General features: G+C 40.2%; 1 protein-coding gene across 16 annotated transcripts in view; it reads right to left on the bottom strand.

Moving 5' to 3' along the window:
• Positions 1-21,933, bottom strand: part of ERC1 (ELKS/RAB6-interacting/CAST family member 1) — a 176,044-nt gene that overhangs the window by 25,527 nt on the left and 128,584 nt on the right. For all 16 annotated transcript variants that reach the window (XM_060279984.1, XM_035127947.2, XM_060279991.1 and 13 more), the window contains 2 exons: positions 15,372-15,516; positions 1,128-1,229 (listed from right to left, as the gene is read on the bottom strand). In XM_060279984.1, the coding sequence (XP_060135967.1) occupies positions 1,128-1,229; positions 15,372-15,516 (247 nt within the window). The remainder of the gene's footprint in view (positions 1-1,127; positions 1,230-15,371; positions 15,517-21,933) is intronic.

Raw genomic sequence — 21,933 nt, 5'->3', positions numbered from 1 at the left:
ATAATTTTTGCATCAATGGGCAATTTCAAGCATTTTTCAATGCACGTACTGTACATTTTTCATTTCTCCCCATAATCATTGTACAACATAGTAATACTTTTATATAAATGGGATACCTCTATGGTGGTTTTAGAATTACAAGAGGGTGCAGGTCTGTGAGGTATTCACTTTATCAAGCTAGATGGTAACCAGATAAGGTTTATTATTATTTTTAACTAAGTTAGTGAATGCTCCAGTACTGGCGAGAGCTTTATAGTTAGGAGGTCCTCTTGCATTGAATATGGTTTTTTGCTAAGCATCTTGTTAGTTTCCAAGCACGTCTCAGTTCAGCCAGCAACATCTGAAGTTAAATTGTGCATAGGAAACAGTAAATTGATTCTCTTTTAGGACACGCTTCATTGAGCATGTACAGGAACAGCCTATGATCATTTAGCGCACAGGCTGGGATTTCCTCGCATGGATGCAGCCACCCTTACAAACAAGCAATAAGGCCACAGATTTGAGCACACAGGTCTCCATAGAAAGAAGCAATCTGAAATAACTGTTCACTTGAGTTACGCTAAGAATGATATGCCAACAAACCTCTGCTAGACTTTCTGCAACAATGAAATCTAATGATTTGCTAACAGGAATTCCAATTTTATAACAGAGCAAGGAAATCCATGTCATAAATCAGAACAAGCTAATTCTTTTAATTCCCTTTTGGAGGAGCTGCTTCTAGTCCTAGATATATAGGTGAAACTAGAATATCGTCGAAAAGTGCATTTATTTCAGTAACACAACTTAAAAGGTGAAACCAATATATGAGATAGATGCATGACATGCAAAGCAAGATACATCAAGCCTTTATTTGTTGTAATTATAATTATTTGTCGTTAGGTGGGTCAATTATAAATGGAATGTAATTAATAGATGTAATAGCAATGTTTATTTTTGTATTATTGTAACAATTTGTTTTATTACTATGGAATTTCCAAAAGAAAGCATTTGTAAAAATAAAAATAATAAGTTGCATTACTGAAATAAATGCACTTTTCAACGATATTCTAATTTACCTAGTTTCACCTGTACAAATCAGTACACACCAGTAAAAGATAACTGTAAAAAGAAAAAGAGCAGGGTCTTACCTGATCTGGGGAGGGTTTATGGTTAGTTTGGTTGGAATGAGATGACGATTTGAGATGATCATCCTCATAGTTATCTGCCATCAATTTCATGCGATTTTGAGTCTACAAAAGAGACATAAGAATACTGAGTTTTCAGGGTTTTATTTATAAAAGAGATTTACACAATGTATTAAATATAACAAGAGAACTGGAGTATAAATCTACTATTATATACAGATAATCATATGAATTAAAATCTAATTCCAATTTCAAATGATTTAAGGGAAAAACCATTTTTGTATGGACAAGCCATTTGACATATATGCTAAAAGCAAATCACTGATCAAAAATTAAACTATAAGAATATGTTAGTATTATATAAAATTACCTTTCCTATCACTTTATTGATGAAACCTGCTTGGTGGGATTAGGTAGGCTTAGACTTATTGGTACAGAGAACTTGTAATAAATGTGTGATCAGGAAAACAAATTAAGATGACAGTAATATTGAATCAGGAACACAAATACAACCCAAGGCCTAGTATTCTAACAAGGCAATTCCCACAAACTTCAAAACTTTTAAGGCTCTTTCCGGTTCGACACAAGAGATGCTCAAAGGTAAAATAAGCAAAACAGAATATGAGCATATGGAGATGGATCCCTTTTTGTAGGCCTTGTGCCAAGTCACCAAGGTGTAAAAGACTTTTGAAATGTATGTAAGGCCAGAAGAAGCCCTGAAGGGTGAATGACTTAGCAAAGAGGAAGCAAAATGGAAAGGGCAGCTAATAAGGACAAGAGGCTGCTCACGGGCCTAACAGGCCAGAACCCCCCAAGTGGGAGGAATAAAGTCCAGGGTTTTCTGACAGGAAGTGTTTGTTTGATGGGTGGAGGGACAGTGGCTGAACGTGGGGGCGGGATGAAGAGGAAGAACCACCAAATCCTAGGACTAAGATCTGATACCAGGGAGTAAAGATGCCACATCTAAATGCCAGTTGTTAGGGAGTGCTGTTGAACTCAGGAGCGCGCATGGAGGTGGGGGTGGGGAAGGAGGTGGTGAACGGGATGCGGGAGGGGGCAGCATGTTTTCCAGCATCTGCCCATGCTCCCCATTCACCCGGGCAAGTCCCAGGGCTTCTGTCTCCACTTTGGGCAGCATGACAAAGCGGTAGCCGTGAGCCGGTTGGGGCGGCGCTGCCTGCACGTCCCTGGCATGGCGGCACCGGGATGCAGCAGCAGCACCGGAGCATGGAGAGGAGGAGGAAGCAGCTGCTCTCAGCTGTGCTCCTAGCTACTGGACGCTGAGCCGGGCGGGCTGCAGCCTGCAGGCAGTGCAAGTGCCCAATACCCCGCCCCCCGGAATGTGGTGCCCGCACTGCCTCACCTGGACCTTGCTTGGGGTTGGGCTTGGGATGGGAGGAGGGCGGGAAGGTCAACCTGCCCAGCATAGTCCCCCCTCATGCTCCCCCCCCAAACACCGCCTCTCTGCGCACTGGGGGAGAGTCGCCAACTTCCTAGTCTCCCTACTCTGGAGTCACATTCCGAGGAGCCGTACAAATCCCAGCAGAGGGAAGGGAAGGGAAGGAAGCAGTGGCAGTCAGTGCTGGGGCCAAGCTGCTCACTCAAAACAGAACTGTGCACTCAAATCGGAGCATGTTCGGCTTCCGAAAAAAGTTTGAAAACCGGAATACTCATTTCCGGGTTTGAAGTGTTTGGGTTCCAAGTAGTTTGAGAACTAAGCTGTTTGAAAACTGAGGTACCACTGTATGTGTCTATTGTGAGGGCTCCTGGAGTCTAACATACTAATCATCAGAAGTGATGTGTTCTTTTGATCTTGAATTACAGCTTGTTGCATCACCAGCCACTTAACCATTGTGAAATAAAAACAGCACTGTGATAAACATTCTCAGACTTCAGTCCTTGTTTACAGAGCTGGAAAAAACACCTGCCCTACCTTTTGCCTTAAACTCTTAGATGTGGTGGTATAATGTCCAAAATCACACACCACATATCTCCAAAGGGGTTAGCCATGAGCAATACTTTTAAAACAGATGCAGCTGGGAAAAAGCCCAAGTGGCTTTACATTAAATATAGGAATGTGATATTTCACGCTATTGCAAAATATGTAACTGGAATGGCGATGTGGGAAATAATTCCGGCCATCATTGTTTAGAAAACTGTTCAACAGGGCTCCAGAACACTGTAAGGAAACATGAGAACTATTTTACTGGAAGTCCCAACTTGTGACATGACACAAACATCAAGTTAATTTCAGTCTCCAAACCTAGAATCCAAAGGCTGATACACAAATATATTTATAAACAAAGGAAAGAAGCAATATATAACTTTGACTGGAATATTTGCTGTTTTATTAATTTATGCTAACTGGTCAATAATAATGTTACAATGGAAAATAAAAGTTACAATGATACCTAAAACTCGTGATTGTTTTGGGAAACCAGATGTTACTTATTTTTAAAAACTATACTGTGCCATCTCAGACAGCAACCCCCTAGATCTCCAGGAGGAGAGACACCACCCAATGCATTTTTCCAAGCAATTTTTCTTTGGAAAAAAAAATTCAGAAAGGGTGACAAAACTCACCCATTCTCCAAATTACATTATTTCCTTGAAATTGGAAACACCCAGTCAATCAGGACAGTATTATTTGCCACAATGTGCACAAACTGTCTAATCCCAGAGTCCAACACCCAGCACTAATCTACAGCACACACTTTAAAACACCTTCCTCAAGTTTACTCTGACTGATGACCCTGGAATACTCAGAATTCATTCAGGATAATTCCACCGTCTCACATTGCTCGTCCCGTTCTGTTCCGAGAGACAGGAGCTTAGCCAACACGCCACTTTAGAGACTGGATGGGAAGCAGCAGAAGGAGCAGGGGCAGAGAACCATGATAAGATGATTTGGTTTCTACACTGTGGAAAAAAATGCTTCTTCTTTTTTTGCAGGGCAGCACAGAAAGTCTCTCTGCATGGCTCCCTTTCTGCTTCCTCTCAGCCTCTAACATTGCTTGCTTCCCCCCAACCCTTCTTAACCTGTTTATTCTCCCTCTCAATCCCTACACTCACTATTTCTATCCCTTTCACCCCTTGTTGACTTCTTCCCCGTATGCATCAAGCCTGCCTATGTGCCACCTGTGTTGTGCCTACTGTGACCCTAGCTCCACCTGCTGTTAGATACCTTTCCCTGTCCTTCACCCCAGCAGCAGCGGGCAGCTGCCACCACTGTGTATGTTTTATAGCAGGATATGTCTTTGTTGGTTTTTCTTTCGTATGCACACAATACCACATTTTAAACCTTGTAAAATTGCTAGGATGCTTTCTTGTCTTTTTTTAAAAAAATAAACTGCTGAGGTAAGGTTCTCTAAAAGACACATGGCAATAAGATCTAAACAGAACTAAGATTAATGATGTGTCAGTAAAGTTGTCTATAATTTCAATTTCCTCATCTGGATTTTCTAGCACTAAGTAAATTACTTTAATGAAAATAGGCAATTTGGATCTAAAACATGAGTTATTCTGCCAACTGTACTGAAAAGTACAAGCTCAACTCTCAGGTAGAAGTTATAAGATACAGTTCAGCTGTCAAACATACTTCAGTGATAGGCAGCATATACAAAAATATGGGTCATTGCTGCAGCTACACTGCCGTGTATCTAAATTTACATCTAATATGAGGTAAAGCAATAATGTAAGAAGAGAACAAAAATGTATAGTAATTGCTTAATAGTCACCTAAGGAATATCCTCTGTGCTAAGGTACTGTACTGAAGGGAGCTGGGGAATTCATAATTAAAATATATAAATCTCAGTTCAATTACACCTCCACTGGATAGTTTATTTATTTATTTCTATTTATTTATTTGAAGTACTTATAGACTGCCTTACAAGGCAAATCCTCCATGAGGCAGCTTAAGAAATATAATTAGCTTCATATACATACTAGGAACATTGTGCTTCCAAATTATGTACAATACCATTTATGTACAATGCTTTTAGTTTTCACCCACCCAGGTGCCCTAAGCAAGAACAAAAGTTTGGTGCCCCCCTCCAAATATTTCTTAGTTGCACAATAATTCATTTTGGTACAGGTGCTTTTTAAATGGATCTTCTCAGTAGGTACCCATATAAATACAGGGTATTAAAAATATATTAGTAGTAGTATTTTGCACTCCCTTGGCTCGGTGCCCGGGGGAATGGGGACGGGACCGCCTGCACCGCCCTAAATCAGGTGCTGCACCCCTCACCCCGTGATCCTTTTTGCTGTGCCTGTCCACCAAAGCTGTTTCCAAGCTATATACCATTTTCCCTAACCCTGGTTTTGCCTCATCAACAACAGATGTTAACTAGTGGAACAGAAACTATCAGCTGGAACTGCCTCCAGGCCTGATGGAAGAGTGCCGGAATGCTGCTGCTCCTTCCTCTGCATAGTTTGGAACAAGCCACTTCAAACACAGTTCATTATCCATGCAGCTGATGAGCTATGTGTGGACTGGACTGTCCCAAGGCACAGGTCTGGACTTTAAAGCTCTGTGTCCAAGCGGTTTTCTCTTTCTTTCTTTCTTTCTTTCTTTCTTTCTTTCTTTCTGTCCCAGCACTTTCTCTGGGAAAACCCATGTTTTACCACTGAATTGGAGGGAATGGCAATCCTCAGAAACCCCAACTGCTGTTTGCTCAGATTCAGCGGTAAAATGCGTTTTCCCAGGGAACGCACTGGAACAAAAACAAATAAGCAAACAAAAACCCCTCAGGCACAGAACTTTAAAACCTGGAGATGTATAGAAACATGGCACAAAAGGAAGCCTGGAAGAGCCCTTAAGTTTTGCTTCTTGTGACTACAAAAACAGGTGGGTTTATTAAATACCTCACAGGCAAATTACATGTCCATTTGGTTCAGTGCACCACAAGTTTGGTTTAGGTCAAGATTTACCATCCATTTGTAGAATAGAATCACATTAACCAACATTCCAGTTCATGGAAGTTATGAAGGGTTTCATTCCAGTTTTGCAAACTTGAAAAGTGCAGTTTAAACCTCCAATAGTTGAAGCTTCAAGGGCAGTCTAATTTCTCTAATGGCAATGTCATTAACAACATTGGACAAAGTAATAGTTTCTCAAAGGCAATGTGAAAAGAAATTTATCATAAAAGCTCAATGAAGTGGTTTCAAACAATTACAATTTTATATCATCACTTCTATTGCACCAAAAAAGATGGTCCCTGGCTCTCCTTTCATATTCAGATTCCAGTAAGAGGGCACACACACACACTGCCATCTCATTGTTTTGACAATAATTGCAGCTAAACAACCTTCTTTTAAGCAGTTAGGAATTCTTTCAGTAGCTATTGAACTGCCTGAAATGGCAACAAATCTAAGGTGATCAACACTCACAGATACACCAGAGCTTTTGTTTGTGTGTGTTACCATATGACCCAGAAATCTGCTTGCACCTTCAAAGGGTTATGTGTAGGCTGAAAATACTATCATCCCCCTCCCATCCCGCCATCCCAATTCTAGGAACTGTTCCTAGGAAGGGGGAAAATGCTTACCAAGAGATGTAAATTCCTGGATTCTAAAGTGATGGGGACTGCTCAGTGTCAGCTTAACACAGGCTGTCTGCAAGAGCCTAGGAACAGTTCTGGGTGCACACATGAATGCGCCTGTGTCTGCATCATATAAACACTGCTGATAGCAACATTATTTAAAGAAACAAAACTATTTGAGCCTGCTATTACTTTTGGCAGAGTAATAATCAAAGTTGGAAGGAGGAGGAGGAGGAGGAGGAGGAGGAGGAGGAGGAGGAGGAGGAGGAGGAGGAGGAGGAGGAGGAGAACAGTCCTCCCTCAGTTCTTCCCTTAGCGTTGCCAAGTGCCTTCACAAAATTTTCTGGAGTAACACAGTAAACCTAATTTCTGGAATAGCAAGCAAGGCGGTGGCAGCCGTATTAAATTGGGTGCTTATAGATCTACCTTAGAAAGACAACTAGTGATGGTCTTGTGTACAGAGTGACCACAGCTCTTCACTGTGCTTTTGATTCATGTATTCATCAGTGATTCAGAATCATGATATCATTCACACCAGTCTCCCAAATATTTCAGGTGGGCTGTCCACTTTTTTCAAAAAAGCACTGCTTGCAATTTTATTGTGTTTCACATTTCCTTGGTACGTAAACCACACACACACACACACACACACACACACACGAGCTTTTTACACCACAACTTTTACAAATATACACCATGCACAGCCAGCTTCTGCTGGAACAGGTTTCCCTAAGGTGGATCTGAGGAGACACAGTTGCACAACACAAGTACCCTTCAACAGTGGTTTTACAACTCGGAAGTACATATGCTTACACATGTCCTTAAAGTTTAAAGGGATTTTCTTAATATTGCTAGTTCTTGCTGCTTAACACAAGGCTGAACAACACACACACATAAGACACAAACTGGCAGAAAATTCCTCTTTTCATACAATTACTGAGGGAAGGCTACAAACAAAATAGCTTAGTTAAATTACACCAGGGACAGGGAACCTGTGGCCCTCCAGATGTTGTTCAACTACAATTCCCATCATCTTGGACCACTGGCTGTGCTGGCTGGGGTTGATGGGAATTGGGGTCCAACAGGTTCTCCACTCCTCAACTATAATATTAACATATCTTGTTCATTGGCTGAGTGTCCATTTACATGGTGACCATATATATAGTCATACAAAGAGGCGCAGATAATTCCCGGCCACCTTCTCTGTCACTTGTATAGAATAAAAGGGTTACTATACAATTTGAACAGTAGATGACTAGTAAATGTATTGTAAACATTTGAACTGGTAAATGATTTTCATTTAGTGCCAATCTCTTATTTATTCTTTACTAGTTAATTGTCCATAACATTTTGTGGAGAGGATATGTGGTCTTTTGAAAGTCACTTGTTCTCAGGCATTCCCTTCACCCTTACCCACCTCTTTATTGAAGACATATCTTAGTTTGAGTCTGAGATGGAAACAAGGGAAAAGCTATTATACCTAAGAAACATTGCCCCCCTCCTAATCCCCATCTTTACCATAGGTAGAGCAAGAGGAAAATCACCATATAGAAGGACCCTTAATGCTAGTACCTGAGGCAAGCTACAATTTTTATCTCCCAGTCCAAATTGTGTCCCAGATTTCCCTTATTTTACTCTGTCTTACAGATATGACTGATTAAATTTCTTAGTGTGACACTCAGGTGTGATGGAATCCTTGGAACTGGCTTTTATATAAAAAATAGTGTTGAAGCATTCTCTGATTAGAACTGCCCACTGTATCTGGTATGTGTGTGTGGTAGAAAGCCTCTCCTGAACAAGATAAACTTAAATCATTTACTCAGCCTTATGTCTTATGTCCATGTCTTATGTCCTTGATGATAGTGTCATTCTAAGGCCAGCAAGCCAGCTGAAGGAGTATCACAAATCATACACAGAAGCAAAAGAAGAGGTAGGGATGAAGGAGCTAACAGAAAAAGGCCAGAAGTCTTGGCTGATTTACTAGTAACTGGGGGTCCTGAGAAGGATCAGGAAAGCCAAAAGTTTATAAAATCCCCACAGTATCATAAAAGGCAGAAGACCTATAATGGGAAGGACGTCAGGTTTGATTATAGAGAGTGGAAGAGGAAACAAAAGTTATATTAGAATTTTGTAGTAGTTTAAACATCTGGAAATAATGGAGGAGAAAGATGGAACAGATGGTTAAAAGGGAGCTGATCTGAATCCAGATTTCCCTAGGACTCCCAGACAATGGATTCTTCAATCTCCAGTCAAGCACAACTTGTTGAAACCCAATCTGCTTCCTTTTGGGATGCAGAAATGGGCAACATGGATTTAAAAAAACCTCATGCTACTTATTGCTTCCACACAGAGCACAGTCTTTTAACTATGCATACATATGAGGGTTTTTATTTTTTTTATTTTTTAAAATATTTTTAACTTCAGAAGTTGGCAGAAATGTAAGATTCTGATTTCAGCACTAAATATAAAGAAGATAGATTCTGTATGAGACTGGGCAGGCAGAGAGTAGGGAAGATAGCAATATGATATTTATTTATTTATTTATTTATTTAGATTTATATCCCACTCTACATCAGTACCAATACCAGAGCTGGACAGTACATAAAATAAACTATTTTTTAAAAAAACCTACAAAGCACCCCAGACATATTCCTTCAAGACACTACAAACAAACAAACAAACAAACACAACATTAAGTAAATAGGTTACTCTAAACTTTGTACAGAAAAAAGGAAAGCACCTAGTTTTCATGTGAATTCTGCTATATCCTCTGTACTACCTTAATTAATCTCTCTTAAGTCTTTTGGAGATTCCGAATTGTGCTGATTCTATGATCTCATTTTGTTAGCCACAAGAATGAATTCAGGGTAGAAGCAACCACAGCTCCAACATGTGGGGGAGATTAATGTACTTTGGAAAGGCAACCCTCACATTTAAAGTTCTGTTTGCATCATCTAAGAAAAGAATTTCATTGTGATGGTGACAAGGCAACAGACTGAAAATTTGGACTAAATAATGTTACACTTTTTTGCCTACTAATTGACTGCCTATTGTTTATATGGCAATGTATGTAAGCATAATAGCAAAATAAATGAATTGTGAATCTGGAAGTCTGTGATTTAAATCTCACCTCTACCAGGAACTAACTAATTGACCTTAAGACAAACCAGTATATTTTCTGTCTCAGCACACCTGCAAATTAGGGGATAATACTAACCTCATTTACATGGTTGTTGTAAGAACTATTGAGAATTGGTCACTCAAATGCTATACATAATTTTCATTACTTACTAGCTGGCCCGGCCACGCGTTGCTGTGGCTCATCCCTGTGACTGCCCCCACCCTGTCCTGACCCATGACCTATTATGCCCTCTCCTTCTCCACCCCTGGGTCATCCCTGTGACTCCCCCACCCTGTCCCGACCCATGACCTATTCTGTTCCCTCCTCCCCCCGGCTCATCCCTGTCAGACTCCCCCAACTGTGTCCCGACCCATGACCTATCCCACCCCCTCGGCCCAGTCTGCAAAGCCGAACCAAGATGCTGTGGAGAGGGAAGGTTTCCTAGCTGCAGTACGAGTGTAGCCGTCGCTAGAGGGCACTGTTTTGCAACCTTTCCTGTGCTCCCAGCATCCCCGGTTGTCTGAGTTTTGTGCTTTACCTGCCATAGGTGTGACATCTATCTACGCAAACAGTATGCAAACCCTTGCAGCTCTACATGTGACGTTGTGTCCAAATTTGAACACAATCGGTCAAGCGGTTTTGGTGAAAAGTGGAGACTAACAAACATGGCCAGATTACACACACACACACACACATATATATATATAATAAATTTTTATCAGATTTGGGGGGGCGGGAATTAAAAGCCAGTCAAACAAAAACAAAGCACAGCAGATAAAATAATCTGAAATCACAGAGATGAATGGGTTAAAAAAAACCTCTAGAGCATAGGTTTCCAACCTTTTTGAGTCCACTACATTCTTTCTGCGGTACCCCTGTGGGGCTCAGGAGCCCAGTTATGTCACCCCTTTCTGCAGAGCTGGCAGCCTCTCACCCTTTTTCAAACACCCTTCCTTATGGAGTGTTCCTTCAGCCCCCTCTCCTCTCCCCTCTCCTTGGGAGTCCTCCGGGCAGCTACTGCTGCAGTCCCTGGTCTGTGAGCTGCCCCCCCCCGCCCCAAAGAAATGCATCTTCACACGGTCCCACCACAGGGACCTGGGACTTAACTGTCCATTCCCAACATCAAGGGCTGGCTGGGCTCCACCTGCTTGCTTGCTTACTCTGAGGCTACCTCGGTTCCTTGCAACCAGCAACGCCTGGCCAGCCTCAAAGACAACGTTAATCTGTGGAGTTTGCAGTCAGGACTGCTGCAACAAACAGCTGTGCAAGCCTTTGGGAGGCAAAGACGTGAGAGGGCATCAAAGGAGGGAGGGAAGGAAAGAGGGCAAAAGCCAGTATTGCCTGCAGCACCCCAACCATCATTCAAGGCACCCCAACGTGCCACAGCACACTGGTTGAAAACCACTGCTCTATAGGAAAATAACCACTGTTTTAGACAGTGGCTATATGTAAAGATTGGTTCAACTGTTGAAAAATAGGTCAGCCCAGGTCATTGATACAGTTACTTCCAGCTGTCCTGTCTGTAACTTTGTTGACTTTTTTTTTTTAAAAAAAACTTTTTATAAAAGACTTAAAGTTAATGGTGTGAAAACATAGACTAAGAGAGCACAGGTGGTGCTTGCAAGTCAAATATGAGACAGAAAAACCTTATTGGCAGCTGTTCTGAGTTGGAGACTGTTTTCTGAAGCCAGACTATCTCCCCCCTATAAGGTCAATTGCCATTTGCCTAAAAACAGTGCAGTTATATTCTTATTTTCCATTGCCATTGTTCATATTTGGGATTATGTTTTGAACCTATGCTAATATTGCTTATGAGAAGTTGTGTCATTTGAAACCTGGAGTAAGCAATATACTCCTTGGGGAGGTCCAGATGTTCTCAAGCTATGGATGCTCAACCCTTGCCCCAAACACATCCATTGGGGTTGATTCATCAGTGTGCTTGTGTTCCACATCCCTTTCTAAGAAAGGCTTGCCTCACTGCTATGAGAATTCTTTAAATATCAACTAGCATGTAGATAGGGGCAAGTGACAGCTTTTGTCTTGAAGAGCTTCTGCTGGGAAACCTCAGAAATCTAAAGCACTAAAGACATCATAGGAAAATCTATCTCCCCATGGCTTCTACTGACAAAGCTAAGCTGCAGACCAGCACTTTACATGGTGAACTATGTTGTGACACATATCTGGTAGATAAACTGTACATAAGCAGGCCAAGATATTTAGATTTACATTAATTCCACAATGAGTGCCTCACCACACATATAGCAGGGCTCAACTATAACTTCTAATCCAAGTGTACCAGCTTGCACTCATCAGCACATCTGGACTTTGTTAAACAGTACTGCTTTCCAGAAGCTATGCTACTCACCCTCCCAACTCCAAATAGAGCCCCCACAACCAGTATTGCACCAGGAACCAGTTAAGAAAAATTACTGGGAGGGGGGTAGTTAAACTGTGGCCAGAATATATGGTGACAGTTGCACTTCATCCTTTCAATGATACAGGAAATACTGTACAGCATGAAAACTGAAAGTCAATCTGAAACAGGCAGCTCAGTTTACTGGAATGGCCTGGTCAATGCTAAGCATTTTGCTATGAATTTGTCTCTATATTAAAACCCATTCCTGCTACTAAAAGACTAGGAACTTTAAATTAAAACAACACTAATACCATATCCTCTTTCTGAAATACTTCTCTTCATCCAAAGTTAAACACAAGCACACAGAGAAATTAAAGAACCAGAATGCCTTTGCCAAAACTCTTCCCTTCTCTTTAACAGTAACCAATTTGCTAGTTGAGTGGGTGGGAATCTGATACTGTGTGAGGAATGCAAATCGGGAAACTGAAGGAGTCATCACAGAATGCTACAAAATAGGTAGTCATTATTTGGTTGCTGAATCTAAGTTGTTCAATCAAACTTTTTGTATGCATTCTGATGACTGAAACACTCTTGCAGAGGCTTGTCATGTTATGAGTTAATTTCTTTCTGCTGCTACCAAACTGAATTTTCTAGTTTTGTTGTGGTTTTTTTGGCAACAATTAACAGTTCATTCATGATCCACACTTTACATTGTTCATAGTTTGATAAATACATTGTTTTACTCATTAATTTTTATTATTTATTTAATTAATGAATACTCTTGGCTCTTAATATTTTAACCAGTTTCTGAGATGATATGCTCTCATCCATGGTTGTCTTATTTCCTTAGGGGTTGCTGGGGAGAGATTAAAAGATTCATGAGGCATGAACTCCCCTTTACACAGCAAAACTGAATCTCCAACATGGAACCTACATCTTTGGGTAACAGAAGTTATAACAAGAAGTCTACATTTCACAGAACTAATTCCGAAAATGTTGATGTTACACTGGCTACTTACCATTCATGTGGGATAGAAGTTGTGAAGCATTTTCAAAGAGTAATTTTGCTTCTGTACTCTAACCCAAAGGTTAGTGTGGCTACAGAGTTTCTGGAAAATTCCAGTTGACTTCTTTGTGAACTTTATTCTACGCTAACTTGTAAGATAAATTAGATGTCAAAGAGCTGGATTTGAGAGAGCAATCTAGATGCTGTCCTAGCCCACGCTGCCAGATGAAAAACTTGAACTCGGGTTTTTATTTCTGCCAAACTATTTAGTAACTCTGTTGCCAAGTGGCTTGTCTCTTGGGCCCCCTAATCTGGTCTGCTGCTTCTGGTCTGGTGGAGGATGTTATCCTGTCACCAGTGTTGATGTAAGAGCCAACTGCAAGTCCACTTGGCTTTTGTACATGGAATTGAAAGAGGTGCCATCTTGTACTTTGCCTTGTGCAACAAAATGTATTGTGTTGGTCCTCCACAGACAGATGTCTTCAGTTGTTGCTTTCATGGTGGTTAGAAAATGAGACAGAGCTTGTCCTGTCCCCATTGGTGTTAACCACATCTCAAGTGGAATGTATTAAGCAGAATGATACTGATTGTTACAAAATGCTTTAAGGAGTTTAGAAAGTTACCTACTATGTATATGATTTGGATGTTAACTATCCCTCAGTCTATAAAAACGGAACTATGATGCTATGCTGGACAGGTTAGTCAACTGATAGAAGGGCAGCCAAAAAGACCACATAAAAGGAGGTTTTCAGGAGACACCTGTTTATTAAAAAGTATTTTCTGTGAGAGTTACAAATCTCACATTCTTCAGGATAAAAACCTAAGAAGCTCATGATAGGAAAATACTCTCAAGGCTTTTACTTGGATTTTTGCATCAAGCCTGCAGGATCATGGATTCTCATAATACTAGAATTCTTTCCTCTCCTCATATTGTTGAGGATGGATGTCAAATGACAAATGCCAAGAAGCATTTGATCAGCATGGTGAAATGAGAATATGTATTTTACATTAAAGTCTGTGTATCAAAGGCTTTTGTTGGTGAATGGCCATCTTGCTGCAAAGTGACAGTATTTATTACTCTTCCAGTAAAGCTGAATATTACAAAAACTGTAAAGTTGATTTCTGACCTGTTTTAATGTTGGTTTTAACTATCGGAAAAAGAACTTAATTGAGCAAACATTAAACATTTTATTTCAATATTAAATGTTAAGTGAAAAACCACTGCTACCAGAGTACCGGTGCTTCAGGAGAAACATTTGGTGGAAAGGCTTTTTGGCTCCAATTTGCTGCCTTTGGCAACAGAGTAATTTAGTTGTAATAGGAGTGAAAGTGAGGTAAATGGTGGCGGTGGTGATGGCTGGGGGCCCAAAAGTGGCTGTCCAAAGAGGGCAGTTGCTGCTAACTATCTGGCAAATGAATTACTTAGCTAAAAATCACCAAGAATAGTTTAAGTGACTTCTATAGCTTTTCAGAAGTATCAATTTTCCTTCAAACAGTTCTCCCATGTTTGTGTTAGCTAGAAAAAGGAGGAGGAGAGCATCTATCTCATAAGTTGTACATGATTTTTTCTGACAATAAGCTTTGTTATCTACTAATCTAGGACAGCATCTTAATAACAGGCCTGCATGCCTACAACTCTCTCAAAATAAATTGTGGGGCTTCTTACAGAAAATAAGGCTGGGTTTCTGATGTTCCTAGAGTTACTACAGGTAATAAGCACTTTCTTATTCCTCCATGGAAGCTAAGCTGTCCCTTACAGACACTATGCTCCTATTCATTCCCAGGCACACATGGAATAAACTGCTTATGAAGACCCATTTTAATCCAACCCAAGCTGTAACATGGACTGAGATTCCATCCAGAACAAGATCAATGCTACTTGTCTGGATTGACAGGCCATCCACACAGAGCAGCTCTGTCTTATTTGGATTTAGCTTTCAGTTTATTAGTCCTCATACAGCCCATGTGGACTCCAAGCACTTGTTTCATATCATAGGAAAATAAAATGATCAACGATTTTTATTGTGTAGGACTTACTTCAGTCTTCCATGTAACTATTTTTGAGAAAGTCAGAGAGTCAGCCTTCATAGCTGGAAAAAATATTAAAGTGCTGTAGTAGCTTTCAGCCTCACATGATGTGTGAGGAGGCAGGTAGTAGCTGAGGGGATTTGCCTAAGGCAAGCTGCAAATTCACATATTGAATCAAACAATATTCTCATACCTGTTGCTTCAGCTGTTGCACCAAGCGGTCTTTCTCTCGTTTAAGTGCAGCTACTTCATCTTGGGTTTTTTTCTTGGAGGACGATAGCTCCAGCAGAGCAATATTGGCATCTTTTTCACTAATGGCAGCTAGAAGGGCTTCTTGTCTGAAAAAGAACAAGAACAGGTGAATGGCTTAATTGCACGTACATTCAACAACATTTAATTGTACCTGGTCAAGTTTTTAAGTTTATTACTGCCACCTGCCCCAAGTCCTCCTTTAAAACCATGCTTTTAAAAATGACTGTCATATTAATGCCAAGCTGCTATGCAATGACCAAGAGTGGTATTATGTGGGAAATTTAAATGAAGGTAGCTCCCAGACACAGCTACCTAGCACTTATTAGGGTGTGGCTGGAGTTGTTTGTTGTTACCTCCAGTCTGTGTCTGCCTGTGTCCCCATGACACAGAAGAGAGGCCACTGGAGGGTGCTTTGCTGAAGGGGCTGTCAAAATAGGAGCCAGGCCAGGGAGACCTCTCCAAGTTGCAAGTTATCCACCTCTATCTGCATTCTAAATGGATAATATAAACCCAAATAGTCTGTGTAGAAGTTTGCAATCAGTCCTTAGTTCAAGGTGAGAACTCAATACACTTCAAACTACCCCCCCCCGTACAATATGCAGCTATGCCTTAAGTAGAAAAATTCTCCACAATAAAGGTAATGATGTAGTCACATGACTCAGCTTTATTCTCAACATCTCTATAGAAATTCTGTATAATATAAAATAAATCAATATTTGCTTTCCCATAGCTACAATGTTTTGATCCTCATTCTTTTTTCAAGACTATAGAATCACTGCTCAGGGCTAAGACAAGAGATAATGAACGCCTTAATTGCCACCCCAGCACCCTAGTCACTATATCCCCAACACAGTATCTAATGATTCAGGCCAACTTTTGTCATTTTTTAAAAAATTGCTCCTATTTCCACGATATAAACATGCAAACTGTCAGCTCATACAGTAGTTCTTTTCCTAAGTACTACCTTCCACATTATTTAACTAAAGGATGCTGGTCCGAATGTGATATTCCTTTACTGGTTTTATACTTGAAACTATTTATAGCAAGATTAGCTACCGGATAACCTGTGGCCCTCATGATGTTATGGCCAATGTGGCCAAGAATCATAGGAGTTGTAGCCCAACAACATTTGGAGAGCCACACAGTTTGGCCATCCCTGATTTATGGCTATAACCCACTCTAGATCTTGAGACAGGTATATGGGGAAAAATTAGCTTGTCCTCTCAGACCAATATGTAACACGATATGAAAGTCATTATCCTAGGCTTGTTGTATGTATGAATGTAAGTGAATTGCTTTGTATAAATACTACTGACCTAGAGCTGGATCATTTGCAATTTGCTTATCAAGCTAATAGGTCAGTAGATGATACAGTCAACATGGCAATGCATTACATCTTGCAACATCTGGACTCCCCGGGGGATTACGTGCAAGTTTTGTTTGTGGATTTTAGCTCAGCTTTCAATACCATTGTCCCATCCAAATTGGTTTCTAAATTACTCCAGTTTAATGTACATAGTTCTGTTTGCCAATCTTGAGGTCTATGATACAAACTATGAACTAGGAATTTGACAAGCACAAAAGAAAGGGAGGGAAAACATGCTAGAATTGGCAGGAAAAGATAATGAGTGTACACATAGTCCAGCCACACACAGAAAGCTATCATGTCATGCATATTACACTTGAAAAGTTACTGTCTATTCTTATATTAATCTGGGCAGATCCACACATGGATACATGCCATTTGATGATATTTTGTCACCTGATGATTTGCAGTTGAAAGTACCAACCGCTGTCACTAAAAGCAATGTGTTTCAGCTGGTGCTAGTTAAGGAATATGAAAGCTCTGTCTATAATATTTGATCTGTGATAGCAGTTTCACAGATGTAAGTAATCACTCAAAGTTGACGTCATCAACAGATGGCTAATGAATAAACACTACGTATGCAGTTTTGGACAGGTTTTTCAATGAGTAAATTATTTTAATAATTTAAGTCCTTATCCTATCACTGACAACTGTAAGTTCTATGAACTGCAGATTTATTCTACCATCAGAAATCTACTATCACATTATTTGACTTGTACAAAACAGTAGCAGAACAAGCACCATGCAAAATAATTCCTGGACAGAAATATAAGTTGAGAGTGAATTACTGGGAGCCCTGCACCTGAAATGTACTGATTTTCCCCCAACAATACAATCCTGTGTATGTTAACTAAGAAATACAGTAAGTCCTAAGGCTTAACTCCCTAGTTAAGTGTGTTTACAGCAGTCTGTAGCCTTTACTTTTTTAAAGCAAGTCATTCAGATCTCGACAGATCACAAAGCACATTCATATTCAGGAAATCTGAGGAATTCCCCTGTTAACAGATTCCCAAGGCATACTGCAAAGGCATCTTGGATCTGGCTTCAAGGATATATATTGGTCTCCTAGTTAAAGGCTCATCCATGGAGCAAGACCATTTGCTGGTCACATTTCTCCCATTCCTGCTGCGGAATGATATGAATAAATCACTGGGCCGAGGTCAGAGCAGCCTGCCCATAAAGTGATTCATGGACCCAGCAGCGCCATCCCTCAGGACTATGTACTTTATTACAGTAAACCTCAGAACAAGATACAATTTCCTGTCTCAAGGAGCAGCTTTTAAATCAGGACACCTGGACAGACCTGCAACCACTTAGAAACAATAGATCTCAGCCCTACCAGTGCTTCTTGCTGCCGGCCTCTGCTCGCCAGTGAGCTGCTGAATTTCAGTTTCAGAGGTAACGACAGTGGCCCCAAGGTGATGGAGTAAACTTAACATGTTCGATGTTCTCCCTGTTCTAGATCTGTTATTTTTCCCATTAAATTAAAGAGACTGGTATGTGTTTTATACTAATTTAAGAATAAGGAATGCTCTAGCTGCACAGATCACAAAGCTGCTATGAATTTGACTTTTTAAGACTAATCTCCATCGCCTATAAATCAATACAGAAACAAATTTTGACAGTAACCCAGGTTTTTGATCATTACACAAACCATTATGTTTTTCACAAAGGTTATATTTCACAATTCTTTGATAAGTTTTTGCTATCAATGCTGACCAACGCTGCATATGGTTCAAAGTCATAGAAGGACAATAATATTTACTGAACAGGGTCCTTTACCTTTAAGCTAAGTCTAGGCTTGCTAGTTCAACTTCCTTATGCTTGCAAAAAAGATAGACCCTAAATACCTTACTTATAAGCTGATTCAAATGCAATGCATTTGATAATGATTCCAGTTTAATGTAAAAATAAAACTGTATTAAGAGATTACAGTTTATAGTTCAGAGATTATTTGTGGAGTTGATAATGAGGCCCAACAGGGTCTCAGAGCCCTGATGATTCCTTCCCCCAAACCGAAAATCAACTTCATATATGAATAAAACGCCTACAATACTATTTGGGGGTTACATCTCATCTTAATTGCTGCATATAGTACATATAGTACATAGCACATATAGTAGTTATTTACACTGAGAGTATATTGCGGGCCTATAAATTCCCTCAGTATGTTGGATGTGGAATATTTCTCCTCCATTTTGTTTAAAGTGGGGGTTAACCTTAATGCAATTTTAATTAAAATGGTAAACAAATTTCATTTGTTCCAATTTCAGCCCTTTATTGTAGGAGAATGCATGGAACACAAGGTGGCACAGTTTGAGGCAAATATTTCACGTATTTTAAACCCTTTGTAGGTTAGTTGTAACCAGCAAACTGACAGGGATGTTAAAAGTGGCAGCACATAGTCTTTGCTTCTCTTCTCAACTACCAAAGATTAGAAGCATGCTACAAAAATGTTGCCTTTGTTGTAATACAGAAGTCATTACAGCAGTCAAAGTTCACCACAAACCCTACTTAGGGGATTGATGCTAATAGCTTTCATGTGGTTCCAGAACTGCCAAGTTCCTTAGAGGGAACAGTGTTCTCAAATATAGGCCAAAGCCTTTCTCCTTCCTGAAGACACAGACAGAGGCCAATGCATGCTCAAAGCAGAGGTCGAGCCGAGGGGAGAAAAGCAATAACTGTTTGACAGAAACAGACATCTTTTCACAGAGAGATATGTGTTGGACATCACCATGGAAAAACTCTGAGGCAAACTTAAAAATAGAGTTAACAAATTCTTGAAACCAAGAATGAAGTTCAGAGGGACAATAAAGATAACCTGAATGATCTTATTACAAAAAACTGTGAACACCATGACAAACACTGAAATGCAGCTGGGAGAGGGAAGATTTTGAAACCCAAGCTTTCCAAAGCTGGAAACATTTTAAGAAATGAAGCAAATGGAGTGAAGGGGAAAAGGACTGAGAAGGCTTTTAATGATAGGAGCCAAGTTTTCAGATAACCTGTGTGGGACAGAAGACTGAGAAAGTGCAGCCCTTCTATAAATAGCCTTAAACAAAATCAAATAAAAAAAACTCCTTCAGAGGAATATAAAAAGGCCTGCTTATGGTTCAGACCAATAACCCATCTCTTCCAACATCCAGTTTCCATCAACAGTCAGCTAGATGCATAAATAAGCCCTCAAACTGGGCACTGAGGCAACAACCCTCTGCTGCTGCTTGCCCCAAGCACAGGGTATTCAGAGTTACACTGTCTTGGCATATGGAGGTTCATTTAATTGTTATGACTAATAGACTCCCTCTGTAACAACTGTGTAGAACAAAAACAGGGGAAATCCTAGAATCAACAGGGAGCCTAGGCAAGCAACTGCTTACAATAAAAAACAGTTTTTAAAAAAGCTTCTGCATACCTAAATCTACCTTTCAGATTCAACATGTAAAATGGATTAGACAACAAAATTATTACAGAATTTACATTTTAGGAGTTATGTCAGAGTCAAAATAGGTTTTAGTCCAACAAGTCACAAGTACTGAAACTAAGTAATATAGGCTCTAAAAAAGTGGTTAAAAACAAAACAAAACCACCCTGATGCAGGATAGCCTAAGGTTGTTTCCTATTACAGGTTCTCTTTACATGGAGAGTATGGAGTAGCTTTAAGATAGTTCCAGTTATTCTGAGAAAATGAGGATTCTCCCAGAAGGGATGTGTGTGAGATAAAGCGTTATGTGTAGCTAAGAGAATGGGGCTCCATTTCTGCCTCAAAGCTTGTTTGCACAAATCTGCACCGACCTTACGGTGACTATTCATAAAGCATCCCCAAAAGAGCTGTAAAATCTGCTTTAAGCCCAGGTGCTGTAATTGCTGTCTGTCAAAACAGAACTGTTTTCTCAGTAAACATTTCAAAGCGCCCAGTGCCAGGTTGATTAGTTTGAGGGTGGGTGGGTGATGGGAGTGGTGAATGAGGGACAGAATAAGACTGATGGCCTGTAGACACTGAGCTTTTATTTAGTTAAAGCACCCCAGAGAGACTCCAACTCCACAGTTTAGAGAGAATTCTTGCCTTTCTAGCAGAACCAAGCAAGCAACAGGAAGGAATTGTTACCAAAAACGTCTGGGTTCCCGACATGGGAAATGTAAAGCGGTTCAGGAATCAAGAACAGATCAACACAATGCCCCAACTGGAGTTATTGATCCTGCTGCTCCCAAAGCATCCAAATCTCAAAATGAGGTAATTTCTTTTAGCACAGGGCGGAAGACTTTTCCCACCACATCCCCCTTCAGCAGAAAGTGCTTACAGTTAAATCTTTCCCTGGTTTTATTCATGTCCTGACCTGTGTCCTACTTATGTCCCTCTAAGAAGGTGAAGAAGTCTCCATTGGTGCTAGCAAATGAAGACTGGCTGATGTACTTATGTACCTCAGACTGTGTTTAACCTCAGTTTCCATGCTACCGGGCTCCTAAAACAAACACCCAATGCAGAAATTCTATTGTAATATTATTTATTTATTTATCTAGTCATTAATTGATATTATATTAATGAAAATATTATATTGAGTGTATGAGAGAAGGGAGTACTCCAGCCCTATGTTGAAGGATATGGAATATGATATCTGAATGCAACCACTGTCATTTGTTACTGGTACATTAATTGTTATTTGTTCATAAACATGCTGTATCATACAGTATTTATTGGTTTGCCTCCTGTAGTCAGAACTGTATATAAGTGTTACTTTAATATCCATTTCTTTTGTCATTGCAACAGAGATTGAGTGCATTCTCATGACACCATGGCTGCCATTTTTCAGAGTTGATGGATTAAACTATAGAGCACAAGGAGTCAGATCCTTTTACACAAGACTGTCAGCATTATTAATTATAGTTTCTCATAACTTCTCACCAAAGTTTTGCTCCCCAACAAATTCTTTGGAAATTGGTTTTTCAGGCAATGGGATGTATCCAATGCCAGGGACTTCCGTGAGTGCAACAGAACTTCTTTCTTTCCTGTTCCCTTTGTGGACCCTCAAACTCAGCTCTTGGGGGTTAGGGACACCTCCGGGGCAGATTTTAGGTGGGTGCAGGGGGGAAGGAAACACAGGTCTTGCTGCACCAGTGGATCTCCACTAGCTCAGCACTG

The sequence above is a fragment of the Zootoca vivipara genome, chromosome 10 (genome assembly GCF_963506605.1).
Source record: "Zootoca vivipara chromosome 10, rZooViv1.1, whole genome shotgun sequence".
In the NCBI taxonomy this organism is placed as follows: Eukaryota; Metazoa; Chordata; class Lepidosauria; order Squamata; family Lacertidae; genus Zootoca; species Zootoca vivipara.
This window is presented reverse-complemented; position numbering and strand designations above follow the sequence as displayed.